General features: G+C 49.9%; 2 protein-coding genes across 2 annotated transcripts; both read right to left on the bottom strand.

The window, feature by feature from the left end:
- Positions 1-47: 47 nt before the first annotated feature.
- On the bottom strand, positions 48-7,308 carry LOC131089607 (spermatogenesis-associated protein 2-like protein). The gene is made up of 2 exons (XM_058034433.1): positions 6,985-7,308; positions 48-4,590 (listed from the first exon to the last, which is right to left on the bottom strand). Exons 1-2 carry the CDS (start codon positions 7,306-7,308, stop codon positions 3,187-3,189), a joined length of 1,728 nt encoding a protein of 575 aa, XP_057890416.1. The 3' UTR covers positions 48-3,186.
- Positions 7,309-14,034: 6,726 nt separating this feature from the next.
- LOC131089393 (monocarboxylate transporter 1-like) lies at positions 14,035-21,444 on the bottom strand. The gene is made up of 5 exons (XM_058034115.1): positions 21,358-21,444; positions 20,058-20,312; positions 16,546-16,689; positions 15,222-16,082; positions 14,035-14,818 (listed from the first exon to the last, which is right to left on the bottom strand). The coding sequence occupies exons 2-5, from the start codon at positions 20,269-20,271 to the stop codon at positions 14,565-14,567; spliced, it is 1,473 nt and encodes a 490-aa protein (XP_057890098.1). The 5' UTR covers positions 20,272-20,312; positions 21,358-21,444; the 3' UTR covers positions 14,035-14,564.
- Positions 21,445-21,901: the final 457 nt, after the last annotated feature.

Genomic DNA, 21,901 nt, shown 5'->3' with positions numbered 1-21,901 from the left:
TGACTCCTTCCTGCCCCAGGCTTTACACACTTCACACCACAAGGGGGATGTTCATTATTTTATTATTGGAGGCAGCAAATGAAGTGCATCTAGTCAAAGTAGCTTTGTTAGGCAGATCTTGCCAGTTTGAAAGGTTTTGCTCTAATCCTGCCCACATGAATGCAACTTCATTGAATTCAGGAAGTTCTTTCTGCTCTACAGGACATTACAATATAGCTTAGTTCTGAAGAGAGCTGTGCACTGGTAGTCCCACTGAATTCAGTGCAAAAAAAAAATTTTGTAAGTGATTGCAGAATGGCCCTGAGGGGTTTTTTTCAGCTGGCTTTTATAGAGAGCCTATTTCACTTGTGTTCATGAGAATCCCAGCCCTGCTCTGGCTGAACTGAGGAACAGTGAAAATACAGGGTGCATGGGACTGTTTGTTATTCTTTTCAAATGGTTCTAAAAACATCCTAGAATTAATTGGTTTCTTAACTGGTTTGCATTCTTTGATTTTACTTCTTTTTATAACGAAAAACACAGTTTTTTGGGGGTTTATGCCATGATCAGTTTATTATGACCTGTAAGTACTTGGAGAGTAGAGAAAAGCAGTGGGGGTTTCATCCTTGGCCCTGTCCAAGTGCTGAGTTGCCCTTCACTTGTGCTTTACCCTGTGGGTGCTGCCCTCAGGGGAATCCTCTCCCTGCAGCACACACACTGCTCTCACAAGGATCTCCTGGGCAGTTTTAGGGAATGATCCCACAAGTACAGAATGTGTTTTCCCCTACTGGTTTTGGTTGGTTTAGATGCAACAAGCAAGGCTTTAACAGCACTCTGATCACTTTGTACAGACATTTGTCAGGCACTTTGTGCAGGATAGAAACATTCAGTTATGTGGCTTTTCAACAATATCTGATGGTGCTGCTTCTGTAGGGCTGTGGTTTGCCTAAAACCCATTGCACTGGAAGAACCACACCCAGCCAGGAACTGCAGCTCCTGTCCTGTAATCCCCACATGATCAGCTGCTTCTTTTCTAAATAATAAAAGTTTTAAATGCAACTTAATAAATGCACAGAGAGAGCATTTCCTAGTGAAGTACTAAGCTGGTACTAAAGCTTGTGATCCCAGGAATGCCACTCTACTGCTCTGTTGTAAACCTTTAAAATTCCAGCTTAAAAGTAACATTTTGTATGCTAAATAATTCTCTTACTTCTTGCAGCTTCATTGTAGGGGGATATGAGCTATTCTTCTGTTAAACTTTCAAAACTTTTACTTCTCTGAGAGTCCAAAAGAACAATTTCTTTGGAAATGGTTCTATATGTTCGAAGTTCAGTCACCTGCAGTTTGTTCTTAATTCTAATTTCACTATAGACATACATTTTGCAGAGCACAGAAAATGTCACTTTATGGTTTAGTACAGAGAATCTTACACCCAAAGGATGGCACTGTTACTTGTCAGACACAGCCCTGTGAATGCTCTTTGTTCCTAACACTCATTTCTCACACCACACCCAGAGCTGAGGGCTCTGTCCTGTCCCCTGGTGTTGCCTTGAGCAAATTCTGTTTCTCCTACACTGCTGGAATCAGGGGGTGACAGAATTTCAACCATTAGTTCTTCAAAAAGCAAATCTTTATGTTTTAGTTCCTGAGGTTTTTCTAGTCTAATCCATGTGTGCTCCTCTGTTTTTTTTCTGGGATGAAAGTCAATTATAAACAATTAATGCAAAAGTAGTTTCAGCTAATATTTTAACTGTACATGAAAGGCATTTTCTAGCATTTAGAACTGAGCTCCATATTAGCCACTGTGAAGAAAATTAACTCTACCCCAGCCCAAGCCAGCACACATTTCAGTGCTACTGAAAAGGCTACCTGAAGCAGCATTGAAGTGTTTTTCTAGGTAACAAGTGCATCATAGAATCCCAGAATTTTTAGGGTTGGAAGGGAGCTCTGGAGGTCACCCAGTCCAAGCCCTGCCCAGGTGACACAGGAACATGTCCAGGTAGGTTTGGAATGTCCCAGAGAGGGAGATTCCACAGCCTCCCTGGGCATCAGCTCCAGGGCTCTGCCCCCTCCAGGAAACCAAATTCTTCCTCATGTTGGGGTGAATTTTTCTGTGGTTTAGCTTATGGCCATTGCTCTTTGTCCTGCTGCTGGGCACCAGGCTCTGACAGCCCTTGCAGGAATTTGTACCAATAGCACTGCAGACTGTGCCCAAGCACAGCAGCAATGTGCTCTCCTGAAGGAGTTCAGAGCTGTGTGAGACAGGCTCTCAGTGCTGGGATCCCAGCTTCCAGCTGGTCCAACATCCTGAGCTTTCCACACAGCACTCCCACCTGCAGGACATCCCTGGTCCTGCCTCTGCTGCTCACTGGGATCATCTCTGAGCAGATTTTTTTTTCCTGCCATTAAAATGGTGAAGAATGAGATTTTTTTCCCTCTTCATTTCAGTGAGATGAACCAGTCTGCAGAAAAATTCTGTGCAGAATTAAATGTCAGGAGCAGGGGCAAGGGAAATGGGAGCTGTAGCTGGACCTCTCTCTGCTGGTGGCAGTGAACAGTTCCAGTGCTCAAGGCTTCTCCTGGAAATTGTGGTGGTGGCCACAAAATACTTTGGTAACAAATGGTTATGTATTGGTTAGATATAAAATCTGTAACACAGGTCAATGCCTCTACAAAACCAAGTGTTTGTTCACAGAGCTGTTTCCCTCTTTAAAGCTAAAGGAATGTTTTACCAAACTTTCTAAACCTGTTTTCAGCTGAAGTCAGGAGGAAGATTAGCTCAGACACAGCTTCAAAGGAATGCAGAGTTAAGGAGTACAGTCCAGTAAGGCATTTCTAAACTTCTTCCAGTTTAGCAGAATTTACCTCGTGCTGGAAGAGTATTCCAGGAATAGGTCTGTGAGGGAAAAAAGAGAAGCAGGATGCCCAGCTGGAGAAAGCTGTCTGGCATTAAGAACAGCCAGAAGGAATCTGACTGATGAATTAAATGCATTTAAATGTATAGAAGTTTGCCTACCCTTTAAAAAGGTGACCATTCAGGTTTCCTTGCAAAAGGAACCATCGGGAATTTGTGTAACTCCTGCTATTTACTATCCCAAGGCAGGGATGTGGTTTGGGTTTTTTCAGAATTGTTGTGGCAGAGCAGATCATCTCCCTGCAATGGGATCCAGGCCACAGGTGAGGGGACAGTCCCAGGGTATGGCAGCCTCAGGTGTGCTGGCTCAGCACTGCCTGCTCAGTGCTGTCGATGATGACATAGGGCTCCTGGCCCTCAGTCTCCTGGCAAGTGCTGTGCTCCAGCCTCCCTGCCCTGCCTCCAGCACAGGCCCCTGCAGGCTGCCCCTGGCAGGGCTGCCCATCCATGCTCTGGGGGGGGATGTAGGTGAGGCAGGGGGGCTCTCTGACCTGCCTGAAGCACTCAGAAGCCGGGTGTCCCTTAGCAGGATCCATGAACAGTCTCTTGCTGTCAGAAGCAGCAGTGGCATCCTCTGTGTGCCCAGCAGTGCAGCACAGACCTGAAGGTGGCTCAGCGTGTGATGCTGCTCTCTTGTGCAGGTCAGCATCAGGCAGGTATGTATGTTTTATTTGGGAGCAGCTGCATTCTCTAACGTGCCTGTCACTTGTCCCTGCCCCAGGCTGGCCACTTTCCTCTACTGGATACATAAGTTCTTCCTGAGCATCCTTGATCTGCAGTTCTGTGAAGGTTAAAGACAGCTCACAAATGTCCTCTTCCCCGGGCACGCCGCAGTTTCGGGCAAAGTCCTTGTAGGGCAGAGACTTCAGCTCAGAGGGCTCATCACCAGGGGCTGGGTCTATGCAATTTATGGCATCATTAATTTCTGCTTCAATTGATCCTTCTGGGACTCCTGGAGCTTCGAACTCCAAGGTGGCTTTGCTGTCACGGGCGCTGTCAGCAAACATGGCAAAGGCTGGGGGCCCGCTGGCTCCCGGGGACAGAGCCCCCGGTGGCCGTGCCGAGGCACGCTCCTCAGCCAGCCCCCGAGCCCGGGGGGACAGGCTCTCGCCGAAGATGGGTGTCTGTGCTATGACAATGTCACTGTACCTGCTCAGGAAGTCCTCGCTGTCCCAGCCCTTCCCCGGCAGGGTGTCCGTGCTTTGCCTCTGGGGCCGCTGGAGGCTGCTGGGGGATGCAGCAGCTGCTGACTGAGCCCCGTCCCCTGGGATCCTCACACCCCCAGCAGCTCCACGGGATGCAGCACAGGGAACTGAACCCTTCTGCTGGGGGACAAGGCACAGAGGTGTCTCGCTGCTCCCTTCATCTCCCAGACTTCCAGTGTCCCCTCTCTGGGGCGTGTGATGCTCCTCATCCTCCTCCTCTCCTCCGTGCTGCCGTGTTTGTGTTCCCTGCTGCAGCCTCTCCTCCAGACTGCCATGTGCTCCTTCATCTGCCATCTCCAGGATGGCCTCACACTCGATTCTTGCCAGGAATATCTCAAATGCAGTCTGCTTGGTTTCCTCATTGTTTCTCTTTTTGACAAGTGAAAACTCTGTTGCTGTAGTTGCAACATAGCCGATTTTCTCCAGGACTGCTTTCACAATGTCCTCTGGGAGCACGGGCTGGATGTAGTAGACAAAATTCCCAGTGAAGGTCTGGAACAGAACACAACATGGAAAAGCTGGTGAACACTGGGGGAAAGGGTGCAGGGAAATGGGAAACAGCTGATTTCCTCCAAGATTTGCTTACAGCTTTCACAAAGCTGTGTTCTGCCAGTCAGAGTTTTGAATTGCAGTGAGTGAGCCTTTTCTAAAAGCCTCTCCAGCATTGTGGCTCTGCTACAGCACATCAGTTCCAGTGAAGTTGTGCCACTTTAAACCTGCTGGGGTCTTGGCTAAGAGTGCCAGTATTCAAAAATAAGGAAATAATAAGGAAATCATTTTAGTCAAAGTAGAGAAACTCAGAAATAAACCTTTTGTGTTCTACTGAACCTAAGCTTTGAAACAAACTGAGACTCATAGAATGAATCACTGAGGTCTTTTCCTAAAGAAACAGACATGATGCACTCACTGTGAATCCCATTTCTGAAATGGGGACGAGTCTGTAACATTTTCTTTTTCCATGGTTCAGACTCCTGCTGTGAACTTTGCTACCCTTGAATTAAAGTGCCATTTTTAAAAAGCAGCTTTCTGAAGAGAGACTGTTCCAACAGAAGTATTGTTCAAACACCTCTCTTTGCACAAGCACCAATAAAATGCTGCTGCTGTGCAACAACTCAAAAAACTGTTCAATGTTTGCTTGATTTTAGAGCTACCCCAGGCACAAGGCCTAGACTGTAACATGGAAGTGGTTTTTGGTTTTGTCAGAAACCCTGTGACAGCAGAGACTGTTCTGAGCTGGGCATGACCAACTCCTGGCCACTCAGAACAGAACACAGGTGGGAATGCAAGGCCAGGCTTTCCAGAAGTGGGGAACCTTGTTTTCAGGCTGCTCAGCTTGGGCCAGAGCAAGGCTGAGCCCTGAGCATTGGTGTCACAAGGAGGAGATTCAGGGGAACAAAACTGACCCCCAGAACGGGCACAGCGTAATCCTCAGATAAATCTGAGAACAGTGCCCTGCACTCCCCACCTCCTGTTCCTTCTGGAGGGGGGCAGCTGCAGGCACTGCAGGGACATCGGAGCAGGTGAGGGGCAGGACATGGGAAAAACTGTTCCATGTAGTTCAGGAGCTTTAATCAAACCTCTACATGCACAAGGTACTGGTTTTTCCCCAACTTGTGCCTTGTGGTAGAATTATTTCAGGCCTGCAGCAGGCTGTCTTACACCTTGGGTTGCCCACAGTGGTCTTCAAAGTTTAATTTTAATGCAGCCTAGGATCCTTGTGTTAGGAAAAGCTGAACCCACCAAGTGTAGAGCTGACTATCTGATGCTCTGCCCTATTTTAGGGAGATGAATGAAAAGAACAGGAATTTACAGCTGTTTGAAAATCCACAGGTGAGGCCTAAGTGCAGGAAGAATCAAAGAAATGGCTTTTGCTCACCAGCACCTGTTGCAAAGCAAGGGCAGTAAGTTTGCATTTGGGTGTCTGGGGAGTCTGTTTAAAACTGGGATGTGTGAAGATGTCTGTGTCCTCTGGGCAATGAGACGTGCTCAGTGTGCTGGGGAAGCGGGGTAACCGTGAGCACCCAGCTGCAAAAAGCAGCAGCAGCAGCAAATCCTCCTTCCCAGGGGCTGTCCCTGCCCGCTGCAGCCTGAGCTGGGATCAGGGACCAGAACGGCACTGGCTCACCTGGCCCGGGGCACCGAGCCACGGCACACGGCCACGGCCAGAACACCCCTGCTTGTGGGCACACCTGCTCCCAGCTTACCGTGATGGACGGCAAAGCCTTGCGGGACGGCTTTCACCTTCCCTGCTGCCCCACCACAGCGAGGGGCTGCACTGCCGACCCTGCAGCTGCTCAGCACTCAGGGCCTCAGCGAGGACACGGCCAGTGAAGGCCGATGAACACCCCTGAGCGGCCGTGCACCGCGCTGGGCACCCTGGCCGGGCTGGATGTGCCCCTGGCCCCGCTCCCTGCCCCGAGCTGGATGTGCTCCTGACCCCGCTCTCTCCCTGAGCTGGATGTGCTCCTGGCCCCGCTCACTCCGAGCTGGATGAGCCCCTGGCCCTGCTCACCCCATATCCCGCTCCCTGCCCCGAGCTGGATGTGCTCCTGACCCCGCTCTCTCCCTGAGCTGGATGTGTCCCTGACCCCGCTCACCCCGAGCTGGATGTGCTCCTGGCCCTGCTCACCCCGAGCAGGATGTGCCCCACATCCCGCTCCCTGCCCCGAGCATATGCCCCTGACCCCCCTCACTCCGAGCTGGATGTGCCCCTGGCCCTGCTCACCCCATACCCCGCTCCCTGCCCCGAGCTGGACGTACCCCTGGCCCTGCTTGCTATCCCGAGCTGGATGTGCCCCCGACCCCGCTCCCACGTCCCGGTGCCGCTGCCAAGCCCCGGCCGGAGAAGCGGCCTCGCAGCCCGGGGGTCGGGCGGCAGCGCGGTACCTTGAGGGAGCGGATCTCCCGGCGCCACGGGCACAGCAGGAGGTTGACACAGAGCAGCTCCAGCAGCTCCAGCGCCTTGAGCAGGTCGCGCAGGGCGCGGCCGCCCCGCGCCCGCCGGCAGCGCTCGGCCACGCCGCGCACGTCCAGGGCCCCGCGGCGCCCCGGGCCCAGCAGCCGCCGCGCCCGGGCCTTGAGCGCGGGGTCGGCGCAGGCCGCGAGCTGTCCCTGCGCCGCGCGGGCCGCCAGGTGCGACACGTACTCCCTCAGCAGCGCCGGCTCCGCCATGGCGCCGGGCCCGCCCCGCCGCCCGCCCCGCGCCGCCATTGGCCGGCACCGCCCGCGTGCCGGGCGGCCATTGGTTCTCCCGCTTGTCAGTCAGGGCGGGGGGGCGGAGTCACGCGAATCGAAAGTGAAAGGCGGGAGGGCGGTGAGGGCTCGGGCTGCGCACGGCGCGGGGCGGGGCTTGTCGCGACAGGGGCGGTGAGGGGAGGGGAATGGCCCGGGATGTCTCCGGGTGTCCCGGGAATGTCTCGGGAATGTCCCGAGATGTCGGTGGCTCCCTGGTGCGCAGAGCCAATTCTTACACCGCCGGGCGGTGTTTCTGTACTCTAACCTGGTTTGCACGAAACAGGGTGACCCACCAAAAGCTCCCTGGTCATCAAAAGTTTACACTGCACATTTTAACAGAGGTATAGGCAGTCATTGGTCACAAATTGTGTGTTGATTAGCCCTCAGACCCCTCGCTGCTGGTAATGTCTGGCTGCGAGAGGTTTGTGCCTGCCCTGGGGTTAAATGGGATCTGTGCTCTGGGGTGAGAACTGCCCTGCCCTGGCTGGATCCAGCGGCTGGAACACACACCTGTGATCCAGGTGCTTTTCTAACCTTGATTTTTTGGAATCTGAATTTTCAAGTCACCACCTGTGGCCACCATGATGTTGTGCTCCTGTATGACTTCACAAATTGATAAATATTCTCTCATATGATGATTGTTATTTTATTTCACAGAAGTCTATAGCCATAATTTCACATAGAAATTATTTCTGTAGGGTAAGGAAGGGAATAATTTGTCAGACTGTACCAAAACCACTTAGATCAGTTGGATGTGGTTTCCATTCAGGAAATACATCTTTACTCACCTTGCTGTGCTAAAAAATTATCTGTTTGAATATTTCTGGAGTGATTGGCCTATTTTTCCTATTTTCATATTTTCCCTTGGTGATAAGTTGTCATTTTCAGTGTCCTGACTTCAGTAATTTGACTCTGCCCCTCTTGAGCTTGGACACTGACTCGTCCCCCAGAGCAGGAGGGACCTGACTGCTCCAGTGCTTGTTCCTGTGGCCTCTGACAAAGGTAAAGTCCAAATGTAAGAGACTGAAGCACAGAGCTGCTTCCTCAGCAGTTGCTCAGTCGTGGGTAGCACCAGAGACGTAAAATAAAAAGCACAGAAGCCAACCCAAATATGTGTGTGTTCTTTACTAAAAGTTCTGTATAAGATCAGTATACTAAAAATTAAAGCAGAAGAGAGGACTACAGAAGTACAGGGTTGTTATCATGTAGCAAGAAATAACATGTCCAATTTTCTCTCTGATTTCACCCAGGTAATAAAGCAAAGGCCTGTGTTAAGCTTGGGTTTTAGCACTGGTATTAAAATCATGCAAGGGTTTAGGATAATATCTGACAGCAGGAGATTAATTTCTCAAGAGCAACATCACTCTGCCAACTTTGCTGAGACTTATCTAAGATCTGCAATATTTTCAAGAAATGAAAGCATGTCCTTACTGCATCATTACAAGGAATTTCAACACCTGCAGTAGTGGCATCCTAAGCTGCTCCAGCAGCTTCAGAGCTGCCAATGTCTCTCTGTAGTGTTTTACAGCTAATTTATTCTGTCTGGGGCTGTCTGTCTGGATTTATGTTATATTTGGATTTATATTCCCCCTCCATGTTTGTTGGATTTCACTCAGTTGAAAAGATTAACAAGAGCAGAAAATGCTAAACCACTCCTGCAAGTGATGGTGGTAAGATATCACAGAAGGAAGCACACTCTGCCTTCAATTCACAGTTTGTTATTTAATTGTATACGTTTGTAATGAACCACAAACCCCAGGTATTCAGTGGTAACTCAGAAAAATGCTACAGTTGGATATGGATGTTTTGGCTCCCATATCCGTTGACAGCCAGCTGGGGTTATTTGGATTATTCTGTGATAACAGGATGACAGGAATTTATGGAAGGGCCCACACCACCAGAGGGAGCAGGCAGATGTGTGTGAGAAATGCTGCCAAACCCAGAGCACAGTGCCAGGGACACTTCACTGTTACTGAAGGAAGAAAGAAAGACTTGGATTAGTCTTCTACAATTTTACCAATGTATTGCTAACATGAGGCAATATGTAAATCTCCCATTCTCATCAGAAGTCTACTTAAAGTCAGCTTGTTTTGTAAATCACAGATACAGAGTTAGTGGAAGGGCAGGAAATCCCTGTTAAAAAGGTGAAAAGCCACAGCAAAGGGTTTCCAGCTGTGCAGAGAAACTGAGCATCAGTACCAGGACTTGTCTGCCACGTGTGAAAAGCCCTCTGTGCCTGTCTGCAGAAGAGCCTGGGACCCCAAGTTACACCATGTAACTTGGAAGAGCTTAAATTTCAGGGAAAAAAAATCCCCTTTGCCTTCTGCTGTGGGTCCATCGGATTGCCCAGCCCTCCCCAGGAGCAGCCCGAGGGGAGCAGGTCCCAGAGCCTGGCCCTGTTCCAGGGCAGGGACAGCTGTGCAGGGCTGCAGGGACAGCTGTGCAGGGCTGCAGGGACAGCTGTGCAGGGCTGCAGGCACGGCCTGTTCCAGAGCAGGGACAGCTGTGCAGGGCTGCAGGGACAGCTGTGCAGGGCTGCAGGGACAGCCTGTTCCAGGGCAGTGACAGCTGTGCAGGGCTGCAGGCACTGCCAGCCCAGGGCAGGGACAGCTGTGCAGGGCTGCAGGGACAGCTGTGCAGGGCTGCAGGGACAGCCAGCCCAGGGCAGGGACAGCTGTGCAGGGCTGCAGGGACAGCTGTGCAGGGCTGCAGGCAGATGGAAGCCAATCCCATTCTGCAATCCCATTCTGCACAGAGCCCCCTGTGCTTCCCTCTCTGCCCACTGCCCTGCCAGTAAACCTGACTGAGGCACTTCTGTGCATCTCTGCCCCTCTGAGCTGGGGCAGAGGGTTGTTTCTCTCATTGCAGGGTGCTGTGCATACCCCCACACTCTTGAAATGAAAACTTTATGGAGAGGAGCAGCTCTCCCTGTTAAAAACACAAATGTGAAATAGAGCCTTACCTTCTAGCAATGCGTGCCAGCAGTTCTGCAGTGCAAAATGGTGAATTTTTGTTCTTTTGGGTATAGTACTGAGAATATTGAAAATCTTGCTGAACTGCAAAAGAATTGTCTCATTTTAGCAACATACATATTTACTGTCATCTACTTAGGAAAAAATGCATGCTTACCTTATATGTTAAAAGTCTCCTATCAAATACCCTTTCTCTACTGAGTTAACCTGAAAAACATTTCTGCTGGAGCCAGACAAATTAAGAACCTATTTCCTCAGCCAAACTAACTGCAGGGCAATTAAGATCTGGGATATTTCCTGGAAATTGGGATGTTGAGCATGTGTCTTCTCAGCAGACTGCAGCACACACTGTGCCCCTGTGTTACTGCCAGGCTCCCAAACCCCAGGCTGGGTGATGGAAATGGTTCTTGGGGAAGGGAGAGGTAAGAAAGTGAAATCAGAGTGCTACATAACTAGACTCAAATATCCATGGGGGTTTTTATTTTACCTCCATTTCATCTTACTTTTATATTCATCAGGATAATGGCTTTAAATTCAGACTATAAAATTTCAATTTCCCCATCAGAAAATAATATTTAAGAACCCAAGTCTATTCTGAAAACCCTGTGTAGGGCTGCTAGATATTTTAGAAAAGTCCAAGCATGTTAGGAAGTAGAATTGGGGGGTTTTTTACAGCATGTAGAAAAGGTGTCACTCCAGCATCTACTGAACACATTGAAGCTTTCAAACATACTTGGTAGTATTTGAAAAGTTCTTAGACCTCCATCAGAGACTGAGGACCTGATGTCTTCCATTCTCCTTGAGTTCCATGAGGTAAAGAAACAGACACTTCTTGCAGATTCCTATGAGCTGCATCTTTACTTCATTTCCATTTTGCTGACCCAAAGCCTGGTGAATTTATTTAAAATCTCTCCTCAGGTTTTGACTGATTTAATCAGGTTTTGATTTAATCAGGCTAACAGAGAGCACTTACTGGGCCTGTCAGCACAGCTGCTGGCAGGGTGGTTTGAGTGATGCTGGAGGAAGTGTCTGTGCAGCCATGGCTCATCTCAAGGCCTCTGTGGGAGTCAGGACGGGCACTGCACAGCTGTGGTCATCCCCACACACCCACCTGCAGCAGGAAGGTGGCAGCTAGCAGTAGCAATGTGGGTGGCACTGATCACCCTACCATTTCTTGGAAGTGTTCAAAGCCAGGCTGATGGGGCTTGCAGCAGCCTGGTCTAGTGAAAAAGTGGCCCTGCCCATGTCATGGAGGGGAATGAGGTGAGCTTTAAGGTCTCTCCCAACCCAAACCACTCCATGATTCTCTAATTCTCTCTGCCTCTGTCTCAGCCAGGGCAGACAGCCCCAGCCAGTCTCTTATGAACCAGTCTTTGTTTTATCTACCATCACGTGTGTTTCATATGATTAGATAGAATTCTTGTCAATATGTGTTGTTCTGTGTGTGATTGGGTGAATTCTAAGCTGAGATGGTTTTATGCTATGCTGTAATGCCACACCTCCTGGGCATTCCCTGTAGATCAGCGAGCTGTTAACATCCTGTCTCCATTGTCTAACAATGTCCTGAAACTGATGTGCTGAAAATAAAAAAGCTCTTCACTAGTCTAGTTTGTCCAATATTGTCCATATCTAAATGTAATTACCGCAACCCATAATTTCCTTAATAACGCGTAAATTCCTAACACAATTAAACAAATATTCTCCCATATATAGACACCCCACATGCCACACCTGCCATAGCAAGGACTGTGCTCCACCCCAATCAGGGCACTTTGTTTCTAGCCTAATACAGGGCAAGAGCAAGTTTCTCCTCCCAGTCCAACCTTCCACTCTTACCTGCATTTCCACAGCATCGGATCAGAGGAACAAGTCCCACAGGAGAGCCTGGAACAAGGACAGGGCGGACACCCAGCTCCAGAGAGGGCATGGAGCTCACCAGTAGAGAACAACCAGGATTTACTACTGAAGTGTTCCCAGCCAGCCACATCCAAGCAGCAGGAAATTGTTTAAACACTTTTTTCCTTAGAAGCAAGGTTGGCTTCCTGCCCTAGCTCAGCGAGCCTCTTCCAGTGGCCCTGGCTGCAGGAACACCCGTGTCAGCTGTGGACACAGCCCAGACAGGACCCCCAATGACCACAAGAGGTAGGGACCCTCAGAACAGAGCTGAGCTCATTCTGCATTTCACAGAACAGATGCTCTTCCCAACAGGCATCACCAATGTTTGATATGGCAGAAGAGCCCAGGCCCTCCTGCAGCTCTGTCTGAATCCCACCAGAGACCACCCCACACACAGAGGGGACCTTGTCTGTAGATACAAAAACTTGGATAACAGGGCAAATTTCCCAGGGGCTGGTTATTGTGATGTGAGCCCATCTCTCAGACACCCCATCTATAAAAATACAATTACCTGGATTTGCAATACCACAGCTCAGTAACTCTACGTCCTCTTTTGCAAAATACTCCCCTGGCTTAATAATCTACAGTCTTTAAAAAAACCCCAACAATTCAGGGTGCTTTATGAGATATTTAGACCAAAAAAAGCAAAATGGGCCTTGCAGACAAGGGAGAGCAAGGAGAGCAGTTGCAATGCAGGGCTTGAAGCTGCCACAGACTCAGAGACCCCAGAACAACTCCCTCAAGACCACCTTCATTTAACCCCTCATTTAGTTTCAGGCCCATACAGGGGTGGTTCCACTCAGCTTGGAAGGAAACAGCAAGAGGATCTGCACACTATTCAGACTTTTAAGTGCACGTCCCTCCCCCTCACAATCAAGGCAGTTCTTGAGGCTTTTTATAGGTTTCTAAAACTAGAGTGCATGAGGACACTATGCTGTTGCCATCCCACTGCTGAGCAAAGCCTCCTCTTCCAGCTGGAAGGGGGCATCTCACCCTCTCAGTATGTGCCCAGCTTCCACAGGGTGCTCGAGCAGCAAGTGTAGAGTCAGGCCCTACCACAGCCTCCCTCACCCTATCCTCAAAATTGACCCTGAATCTATGCGATCTGGCACACAGAAATCTCACTTCTAAGAAAGAAGTTCAACATTTGATAGGTAAATTGTAAAAAAAACAAGTTTATTTGAAAAAACTCAAGCCTCTTAACATGAATTCTGCTCAACATTACTAGAACTTGAGAGCCATTAACCTGCTCCACGTACGTTGAGATGTTTTCCAACACTAAAAAATAAATACGTACAAATTCTTTCCTCCCCCTTAGGTGTCCTAGATGTGAGAGGTTCAGCATCCACTGCCTTAAGATCTCAGTTGAACAGAAGCAAGTAAAAGAGGTTTCTCTAACAGATAAAAGAGCAAAAGCAGAAAAAGTCTCAGGGATGTACCATGTCCACTCACCTCACCGCTCTGCCCAAGGCCAGGCACCCAAAACACCTGGCTGGATGGGATGCTCTGGTGGAAGCCCACCCCATGGGCAGGATGGGCCAGCACAGCCACCAGCAGCGTGAATGCCAGCAGCACAACCTGAGCCCATTTCACATCACCTGGCACTGGGCTGAGAAGAGGCACTATTGAGGCAGAGTGGGGAGGCAGGGGGGACTCCAACAGTCCCCAAGGAAGGCTTGGGCAAGCCCTGGAGTGGGTGACACTGCCCAACAAGAACCCCAGCCATCTTTCTTCAACCTGAACATCCCATGAGAGAACAGCTACAAAAACAGGGATTTTAAAGAACTACAATAGCTAAAGAGTTTTCAAAACATACCTAAAGACCACCTAAAGAGCCGGGAGGCACTGGGCATGAGGGTTAAGGAGCACCTTGCCCCATGCCTGCATCTCCCCTGCAGAGGACCTGCAGTAAGAAGTGTATGAAGCAGTATTCATCCGGGGCTGGCCCTGAAGCCCATTATGCTTCAACAAATCCAGTATCCTGCTTTTTATGGCTTTTTAACAAGAAAACTCCCCAAAACACACACATATCCCCCTGCCCCCCAACCCAAGCTAAAGCACAGTTTAGAGTTAAGGCTCGTTCAGATCCAGCTAGATATGGAGACTGTAAGGCACATATTAGTACATTCATGTTACTGTTAAAAAGCCAGCCTATAAAAGCCCCCTGCCCCTGGACACACGAGGATACTGCATGTGTAGTCCTGTTACCTTTAACACAGATGGAAAGACAATTCAGAGCCTGTTTTAAAATGAACACCAGGTTTAAACACTTCTTACAGCCCCCCAGTGCCAGCAGAGCTCTGCCCTGGTTGCCACACCAGGGCAGCAGCACTTCCCTGACACTCTGGGATTAAGACTGGTCCCTCACATGCGGCTCTCCTGCTCTTTGACATTCTTCTGAGGTGAGGAGGCTGCATCAGCTTTTTCCTCTTTCTTCTTCCCAGCCTCATCAGTGTTGGTCTCGTCCTCCATCCTTTCCTTCTTCGCTTTCTCCTCCTTGGCCACCAGGCGATAGTTGATGCCCATCCCGATGAAGAGGTAGGTCCCGGCGATGATCAGGACAATCCCACAGGCCCAGTATGTGTACTTGTAGTCACCATACATGTCATTGAGTTTCCCTAAAAGACAAGAGTGTACAGTTCAGCAAGAAGCCCCCAAAGCAGCTCCAGGTCATGAAGATATTCCCAAGAGCAGCCCAAGCCCATCACCCTCACATTCAGACAAGGACCTGTCCCACATTCCTTTACTCCCTGCTCCCCTACCCTGTGCCACGGGTTCAGATCCCACTTCCTTGGCCATTCCTCAGTGGTCTACAGACTACTGCCCCAGTGCCATGGGCTGCCCATGGCTCAAGGGAACCCACCACCACTCAGCAAGTCCAGGCAGGACAGCCAGACTCAAAGAACCATAGAATCATTAAGGTTGGGAAAGACCTTTAAGATCAAAGTTCAATCACCAACCCAGCACCACCCCACTAAAACCATGCCCTCAAGTGAGTTCTCCAGGCACAGCACATCCTACCTAGCACAGGGGGTCCCAGAAGAACAGGGCAGCACTCCACGATGGTCACCAGGCCAACAGCACTGGAGAACCGCTGAGCTCCCACCAGGTCCATCAGGGTCTCAAAGAGAACCGAGCTCAGCCAGCCAAAGGCGTAGCCAAAGAAGCCAGCATAAATGCAGAAGCCAGTATAGTTGGGGGACATGGGGAGCAAGATGTGGCAAACACCATTGTAAATAATAGCAATGGCAAAGAAATATTGGATGCGGGGTCTGACCCACTTGGTGTTTGCCACCAGTCCCATGGAAGGTCTGGCAAACATGTCCACAAAGGCCAGTATGGAGAGCAGGAAGGCTGCCGAGTCACTAGGAATCTTCTTGCTCTTTGCATAATTGCTGAGGAAGACCAAGGGAGCAAACACCCCGAAGAACATTATTACATTGCCTGACAGATAGAGCAGGAAGCCCCTGTGTTTGAATAGAGTCAGGTCCAAGAATTTGTTGATTGTCTTGAAGACTGAGCCCTTCTCTTGCTTGGCCTTTCCATCAGTGAGGTCTGTGCTGGTGTCACCATCATCCTTTTTCCCCGCTTTCCCATCCTCCTGCTGTGCTTCCTTATTTGTCTCCTTCTTCTGAACTGGCTTGGGACCTATGGGCCGCATCAGGGATCCAGCCACGCAGCAGTTCAGCAGGAGGCTACCCAGGATGAGGAAGCTGCCACGCCAGCCAAATATGCCAAAGAAGAACTGGTTGAGGGGTGCCAGGGTAGAGAGGAAGACAGGGCTGCCTGCCATTGCCAGCCCATTGGCCAGTGGGCGCCTCTTAAAGAAGTACTTGCCAATCATGGTTAAGGCAGGGTTCAGGTTGAAGGCAAGTCCAAGACCTGCAGGAGAGAGATAAGGGGCTCAAGTCTGGGGTGCCTCCAGCAGCACTGGCAGAAGGGCTAGTAGGACAAGTGGGGTTTTACTTCTGGGGAGTTCACAGCTCCATTTCCAACTTAGAATCATGGAATCATTTAGGTTAGAAAAGTCCTCTAAGAAAATGGAGTCCAACCATCCCCCCAGCACTGCCAGGTCCCCATTAACCCATGCCCCAAGTGTGACATCCACATGCTTTTTGAACACTTCCAGGGATGGTGATTCCACCAGTGCCCCAGACAGTCCATTCCAACAACTGACTCACCCACTTCCCAGCTGGCGTAAGCAGGAGTCAGCCCCTGCTGCCAGCTAAAGAGGCACCCAGGCAGCGACAAGAACCAGAACTCATGCAAATTCAGACATCAACTCATAATTACTGGGTTGAAGTTGCTCCTTTCACTGCCCCCCTAGGGCAGAGCTGTCACTTACCCCCTATGACCCCAATACAGAAGTAGAGCCCCTCCACCGAGTTGCAGAAGGAGGCTGCGGTCAGCCCTAAGCCGGAGAGGCAGCCGCCTACCAGTATGATGGGCCGGCTGCCGTACTTGTTCACCAGGATGCTGCTAATGGGACCTGGGCAAACAAAGGAGATGCACCAGAGAGGAGTTATCTTTGCATGACAGACCAAATACACACACAAGCACACTGCATCTTTACTGCCAGATGATTCCAGCTTTCACACAGCTTTGTTTCTCCCAGGGAGGGAACCGGGGTAAGGGGAAAGGACAGAAGGTTCAGAGGCAGCTGGAGACAAGAGAATCACAAAATGGTTTGGGTTGGAAGGGACCTTAAAGATCATCTTGTTCCAGCTCCTTGCCCTGGGCAGGCACATTTCCTACTAGAACAGGTTGCTGCAATCCAACCCGCTCTTGGCCATTTCCAGGGATGGAGAAGACACAGCTTTTCTAGGCTTCTCTGTGCCAGGGCCTCATCATCCTCATGGAAGAATTTCTTCCTAAATATCTAATCTAAACCAACCAATAAGAGAGAGAAAATTATGGAAACACAGAAAGCTTTGACTTCTGTGAGCAAGTTGCCTTCTGTGGGCTGAAAGAGGAGCTGCCCGGCCACCACCTGCCCCCAGAGACAGGACTTTGGGACAGGCCGAAGCCACCTGCCTCATGCTGCACTGGGGGCTCTGCCCTGCTTGCAGCCACCCACTCACCATGAGCTGGGGTCTCAGCCACAAAGCAACTGCACATCTCCTGACAGAGGTTTCTGAGCAAGACCAGATGAAGCTGTGAGGAAACACCTTCTCTGGGTGCAAGTGGAGCTCCTCCGGGCTTGGGGAGAAGCAGCAGTGCCCCAGGAGAAGGGGTGCTTCTGTTTTCACTGCTATCCCTAATGCAGACAGGGGCCAATTGCCCTTTTAAGTGCTTCAGTATCAGGCGCTTTAATCCAAAGCAAACAGTGATTAGAGACTGCCAAGCATGCTCTACAGACACTAAAATGTATTTAAATTCACTGAATGAACATCCATTGAATATTAACAGACCTTGCTCTGCCATTAACAGACAGAGAGGTTGTCAACATGTTATTCATGGGTCCTTGGACGGTACTTGACCTTTTTGCCCAGTTTAAACAAAGCCTGGAGCAGGTTACAGAAGCCTTGGTGCTGCAGAGTCTGCTCCCAGCCTCACAGCATTCTGCTCTCTGCTACCAGAAGCTCCAGTGCAATGCCACCAGGGATGGGCCATGGCTCTGGCTCCTGTGAGAGGGGGCAGCAGCAGCACCTGGGAGCTGCCACACCACAAGGTGCACAGAGCACTCAGCACTTTGCAAAACCTGAACCTTGAACTCAGCAAATGTGATGGCCCTGAAGAGTCTAAATGCAGCCACAGCCTTTCTTCCGGGAAGTCCCCCTGAAAATAGCAGGCTCCACAGGGCCAGGGCAATCAGCAGGAAGCCACGCAGCTGGGCAGTGCCAGGTACTCTAGGGCAATTCTCCTCATCCCCTCCTTTTCTAAAGGAAAACAATACCCATACCGGTTTCCTAGATTCACTGGAAGTGTTTTTGACTAAACGTTACCTGATCGAACTTGATTGCTCAAGCTGCCAAAAACATGTAAATAATGGAATCTAATCCCAACATGGGGCTGACAAAGGAGCATTTGTCACCAGGACATCCATGCATCCTGATGGTGACTGCACAGGGCAGCTGGAGGGAAATGTGCTGCTTCCTCACACCTAGCCCTAGCCAGGACAGAAGCTGCCCCAGCTCTGTGAGATTTTACTACTCCAGAGGATGAACTACTTTTTCAGCCTCCAAGCAGGCAGGTGTCCTAGGAGACAGGGAAAATGGGATGCACACTGGGACTGCTCCAGTTCAGACTCTGTAAAGGGTCTGGTTTCAGGCAGGAATGAATGGGGCAGCAGCAATTCCAGTGCTTCAGCAGCTGGGGGATGAATAAAAAGTTCTGAGATGGAAGCGATCCTCAAGGATCGAGTCCAACTCCTGGCTCTTCAAAGGACAACCCCAACAATCCCACCTTCTGCTTGAGAGTATTGTCCAAAATGCTCCTTGAGCTCTGGCAGCCTTGGGGCTGTGGCCACTGTTCTGGGAAGCCTGTTCAGTACTTGACCACCTTCTAGGGAAAAATGCACCCAGGTAGATCTGGGGTACTTTCAGCATCTCTGCCACCAGCATATGGCCAAGCAGACCAAGACCAGCAGATGCTGGAATTTAATGGCTACAGCTCAGTGAAAGCAGGAGGGACAGAATCATCATGGAGGGAGGGGGACATGGGGACAACTGCTACTCCAGTACTGGAGGAGGGAGCTCTTACCCCTGCTGCCAGGCAGCTCCAGACAGTGCCCCCAGAAGAGCCAGCTCTGAGCTATTGGGAGAGGAGGAATGGCCCAGATTGGGTCTCATTAAGGCAGTTACAGGGTTTACAAGCTTGTTACAACACTGGAGCAGGGAAACGTGCTGGTCGCTTCGCCAGCTGAGCGAGGACAAAGCAGAGCCTGCAGAGGAAAAGCCTCGTGCTGAGCCGGGAGCTGACGTCAGCTCCTTTGGATGCACAAATCCAACAAGGCTGCAGGCAACCTGCCAGCTGGGGACTGGCAGCAGGGACAAGCTCCCATTTGCCTCTGAAGTGGCCACAACAGCAGGCTCACAGTGTTTCTTTCAGCCCAGCACAAGACTGTGTTTGCAGGCACATACAAGACCCCAGGCTCTGGAGACCAGGAACACTGCATGCTGTTTGCCCATAAAAACATGCATGAAGTACCCAGCTAGAGAGTTAAAAGTCTTCAAAAGGCAGCTTCTGAAGGACAGGGGAGGGAGTGGAGCTGTTTTAGTTTATGTGGGTTTGCCTTATTCTGCTCGTGTCTCTGCACTTCCAGTGCACACTCCCATTCTCAATCAGCACAAGCTGCCTACAGCACTGCTTGGCACCAGCAAGCAGTAACATGTGGCACGAGGCTTCAGTGCACTCCAAGCACAACTGTGCTGACAAGAAACTGAGGACAGATGCCTACATACACCCACTATTCCCTGAATTGAAAAAAAAATAAAAATCAATGTCTTATCTGAAAGTGCCCCTAAGAGCAGAGTTGCCACATTGCCACATGTGGCAGAGCAGCTCCCTGGTCTTCAGGAGGATGCTGGGAGTAGACACAGCACCTGCAACTCACTGTAACAAGGACAAGGGCAGAATTACACAAGTCATAATTCCCCGGAAAGATTTTACAGCTTTGCAGAGGACACATTAACCCGGTTTTTGCATTCTGGGCATTAAATGGAACTTTCTGAGCAGCCTCCTTTAAGAAAACTCATCAAGGGCGGTTTTGCTCTCAGATAAGGAGAGAATTCAAAGTGTTAGCAAAATTTTGGTTGTTGTCACCACAGCCAGGTGGGAATCACCAGTCCCAGCAGGAGAGCAGCATCTTGTGCTGTGATGCAGGAGCACAAGTACCACTGCCTCCACCCCACTTACCTCCTGCATACATAACAGCCAGCATGATGGAGGAGATCCAGGACACTTTGCTGCTGGAGGCATTGAAGATGACCTCAATTTCTTTGAAGAACACTGTGATAGATTTGGGGAAGGCATAGGAAAAGCCAATGGAAATGAAGGCTCCGACGACCACAGCCCATCCCCATCCTCCTTCAGGGGGAGTGTATCCTGCAGGGCCTCCGATGGGGGGCATCTTGAATCAAGTCGGCGATGACTCAGTTGGGGATCAAAGACCTGCAAAGGACAAAGCATTGCCTCAGCTGAAAGCACAATCCCTGCTCCTGGCACACAACTGCACGGCCCAAGCTCTGTTTGCAAGGCTGGCATAGCACCAGTGCCCCCACCACCACGGAGAAAGTTGATCATGAGGTGAGAGCAGCCCAGGATCACCAGCACAGTGGGCCACTCCAAAGCACACGCTCAGACTGCAGCTGGCCTTTAAGAGCTCAGTCAGCAGTCAGCACACATTTTTAAGCGACAAATTTAAGACGTGACACCCTGACCTAAGCTGGAAAGGACAGGCAGTGTCTGTGACAGCAGGCAGGACTTATCTGCACAGGCAGAGCTCCCAAAGCATCTGGGTTGCTGGAGTGCAACCCCAGCACTGCAAAATCCCAGGAAGCCCCAGGCCACCTAGAGCTGGAGCTGCACACCGAGGATATTAAATGCAGAAATACTGAGGGGAAGTAAGTCCCCATGCACGAGCCGAACAGGACACCCCTGTTTCTGCTGAAAAAGGGCAGCTGGGTGTCACAGCACACCCACCATCCCCAAAGGTCAGTGGCTATGGCTAAACTTAGCCTGAGTGGTGACCGAGGAGGGCTCCCATATGCCACCAGAGAAGGCAGAGGTGGATCCACACAGAGAAGTCCCAGCAGAGCCTGGTTCCCCTGCAGGGCACTTCTGGACCCAACTGCATCCAAACTCTCCTCCTTGATCAAAAAGGCTAAGGCGGGTTTCACAAAGCACCCAAGTATAAAAACAATTCACTTCAAAATTTCAAAACTAGAAGTGACTAGAAAACAAAAGGCAGATGGAAGCCAATCCCATTCTGCAATCCCATTCTGCACAGAGCCCCCTGTGCTTCCCTCTCTGCCCACTGCCCTGCCAGTAAACCTGACTGAGGCACTTCTGTGCATCTCTGCCCCTCTGAGCTGGGGCAGAGGGTTGTTTCTCTCATTGCAGGGTGCTGTGCATACCCCCACACTCTTGAAATGAAAACTTTATGGAGAGGAGCAGCTCTCCCTGTTAAAAACACAAATGTGAAATAGAGCCTTACCTTCTAGCAATGCGTGCCAGCAGTTCTGCAGTGCAAAATGGTGAATTTTTGTTCTTTTGGGTGTAGTGTACTGAGAATATTGAAAATCTTGCTGAACTGCAAAAGAATTGTCTCATTTTAGCAACATACATATTTACTGTCATCTACTTAGCAAAAAATGCATGCTTACCTTATATCTCATCATGTGCATATGACTCAGTAATGGTATAAATTATATAGCAGTAAGAACCATATAATTACTTCCCATCTAAGTATTAATTGTAATTGTGTCAATCTTTGGAGTGTAGAAATGATGATTACAGTTGAAAATTATTTAGTATTTACAGAAAATCCAAGTGCAATTTTAATAATTTGGATGCTGCTTCCTTTTAAACACCATTATATATTTACTGTACTGAGCTTTACATATCCTTTAGTGGGGATAGAAAATGAAGTCCATTTTCTCTGTGTAAAAAACTTTTTTTTTTTTTGTATGTTAGTGAAAATGCCTCTAAGAAATTTCCTGAAGATGAGCCTGCGATAACTCTGCTCCCCTGCCACAGCT

The sequence above is a fragment of the Melospiza georgiana genome, chromosome 14 (assembly GCF_028018845.1).
Source record: "Melospiza georgiana isolate bMelGeo1 chromosome 14, bMelGeo1.pri, whole genome shotgun sequence".
NCBI classification, from domain to species: Eukaryota; Metazoa; Chordata; class Aves; order Passeriformes; family Passerellidae; genus Melospiza; species Melospiza georgiana.
Note: the sequence above shows the minus strand (reverse complement) of the source record. Positions and strands in the feature narration are given on the sequence as shown.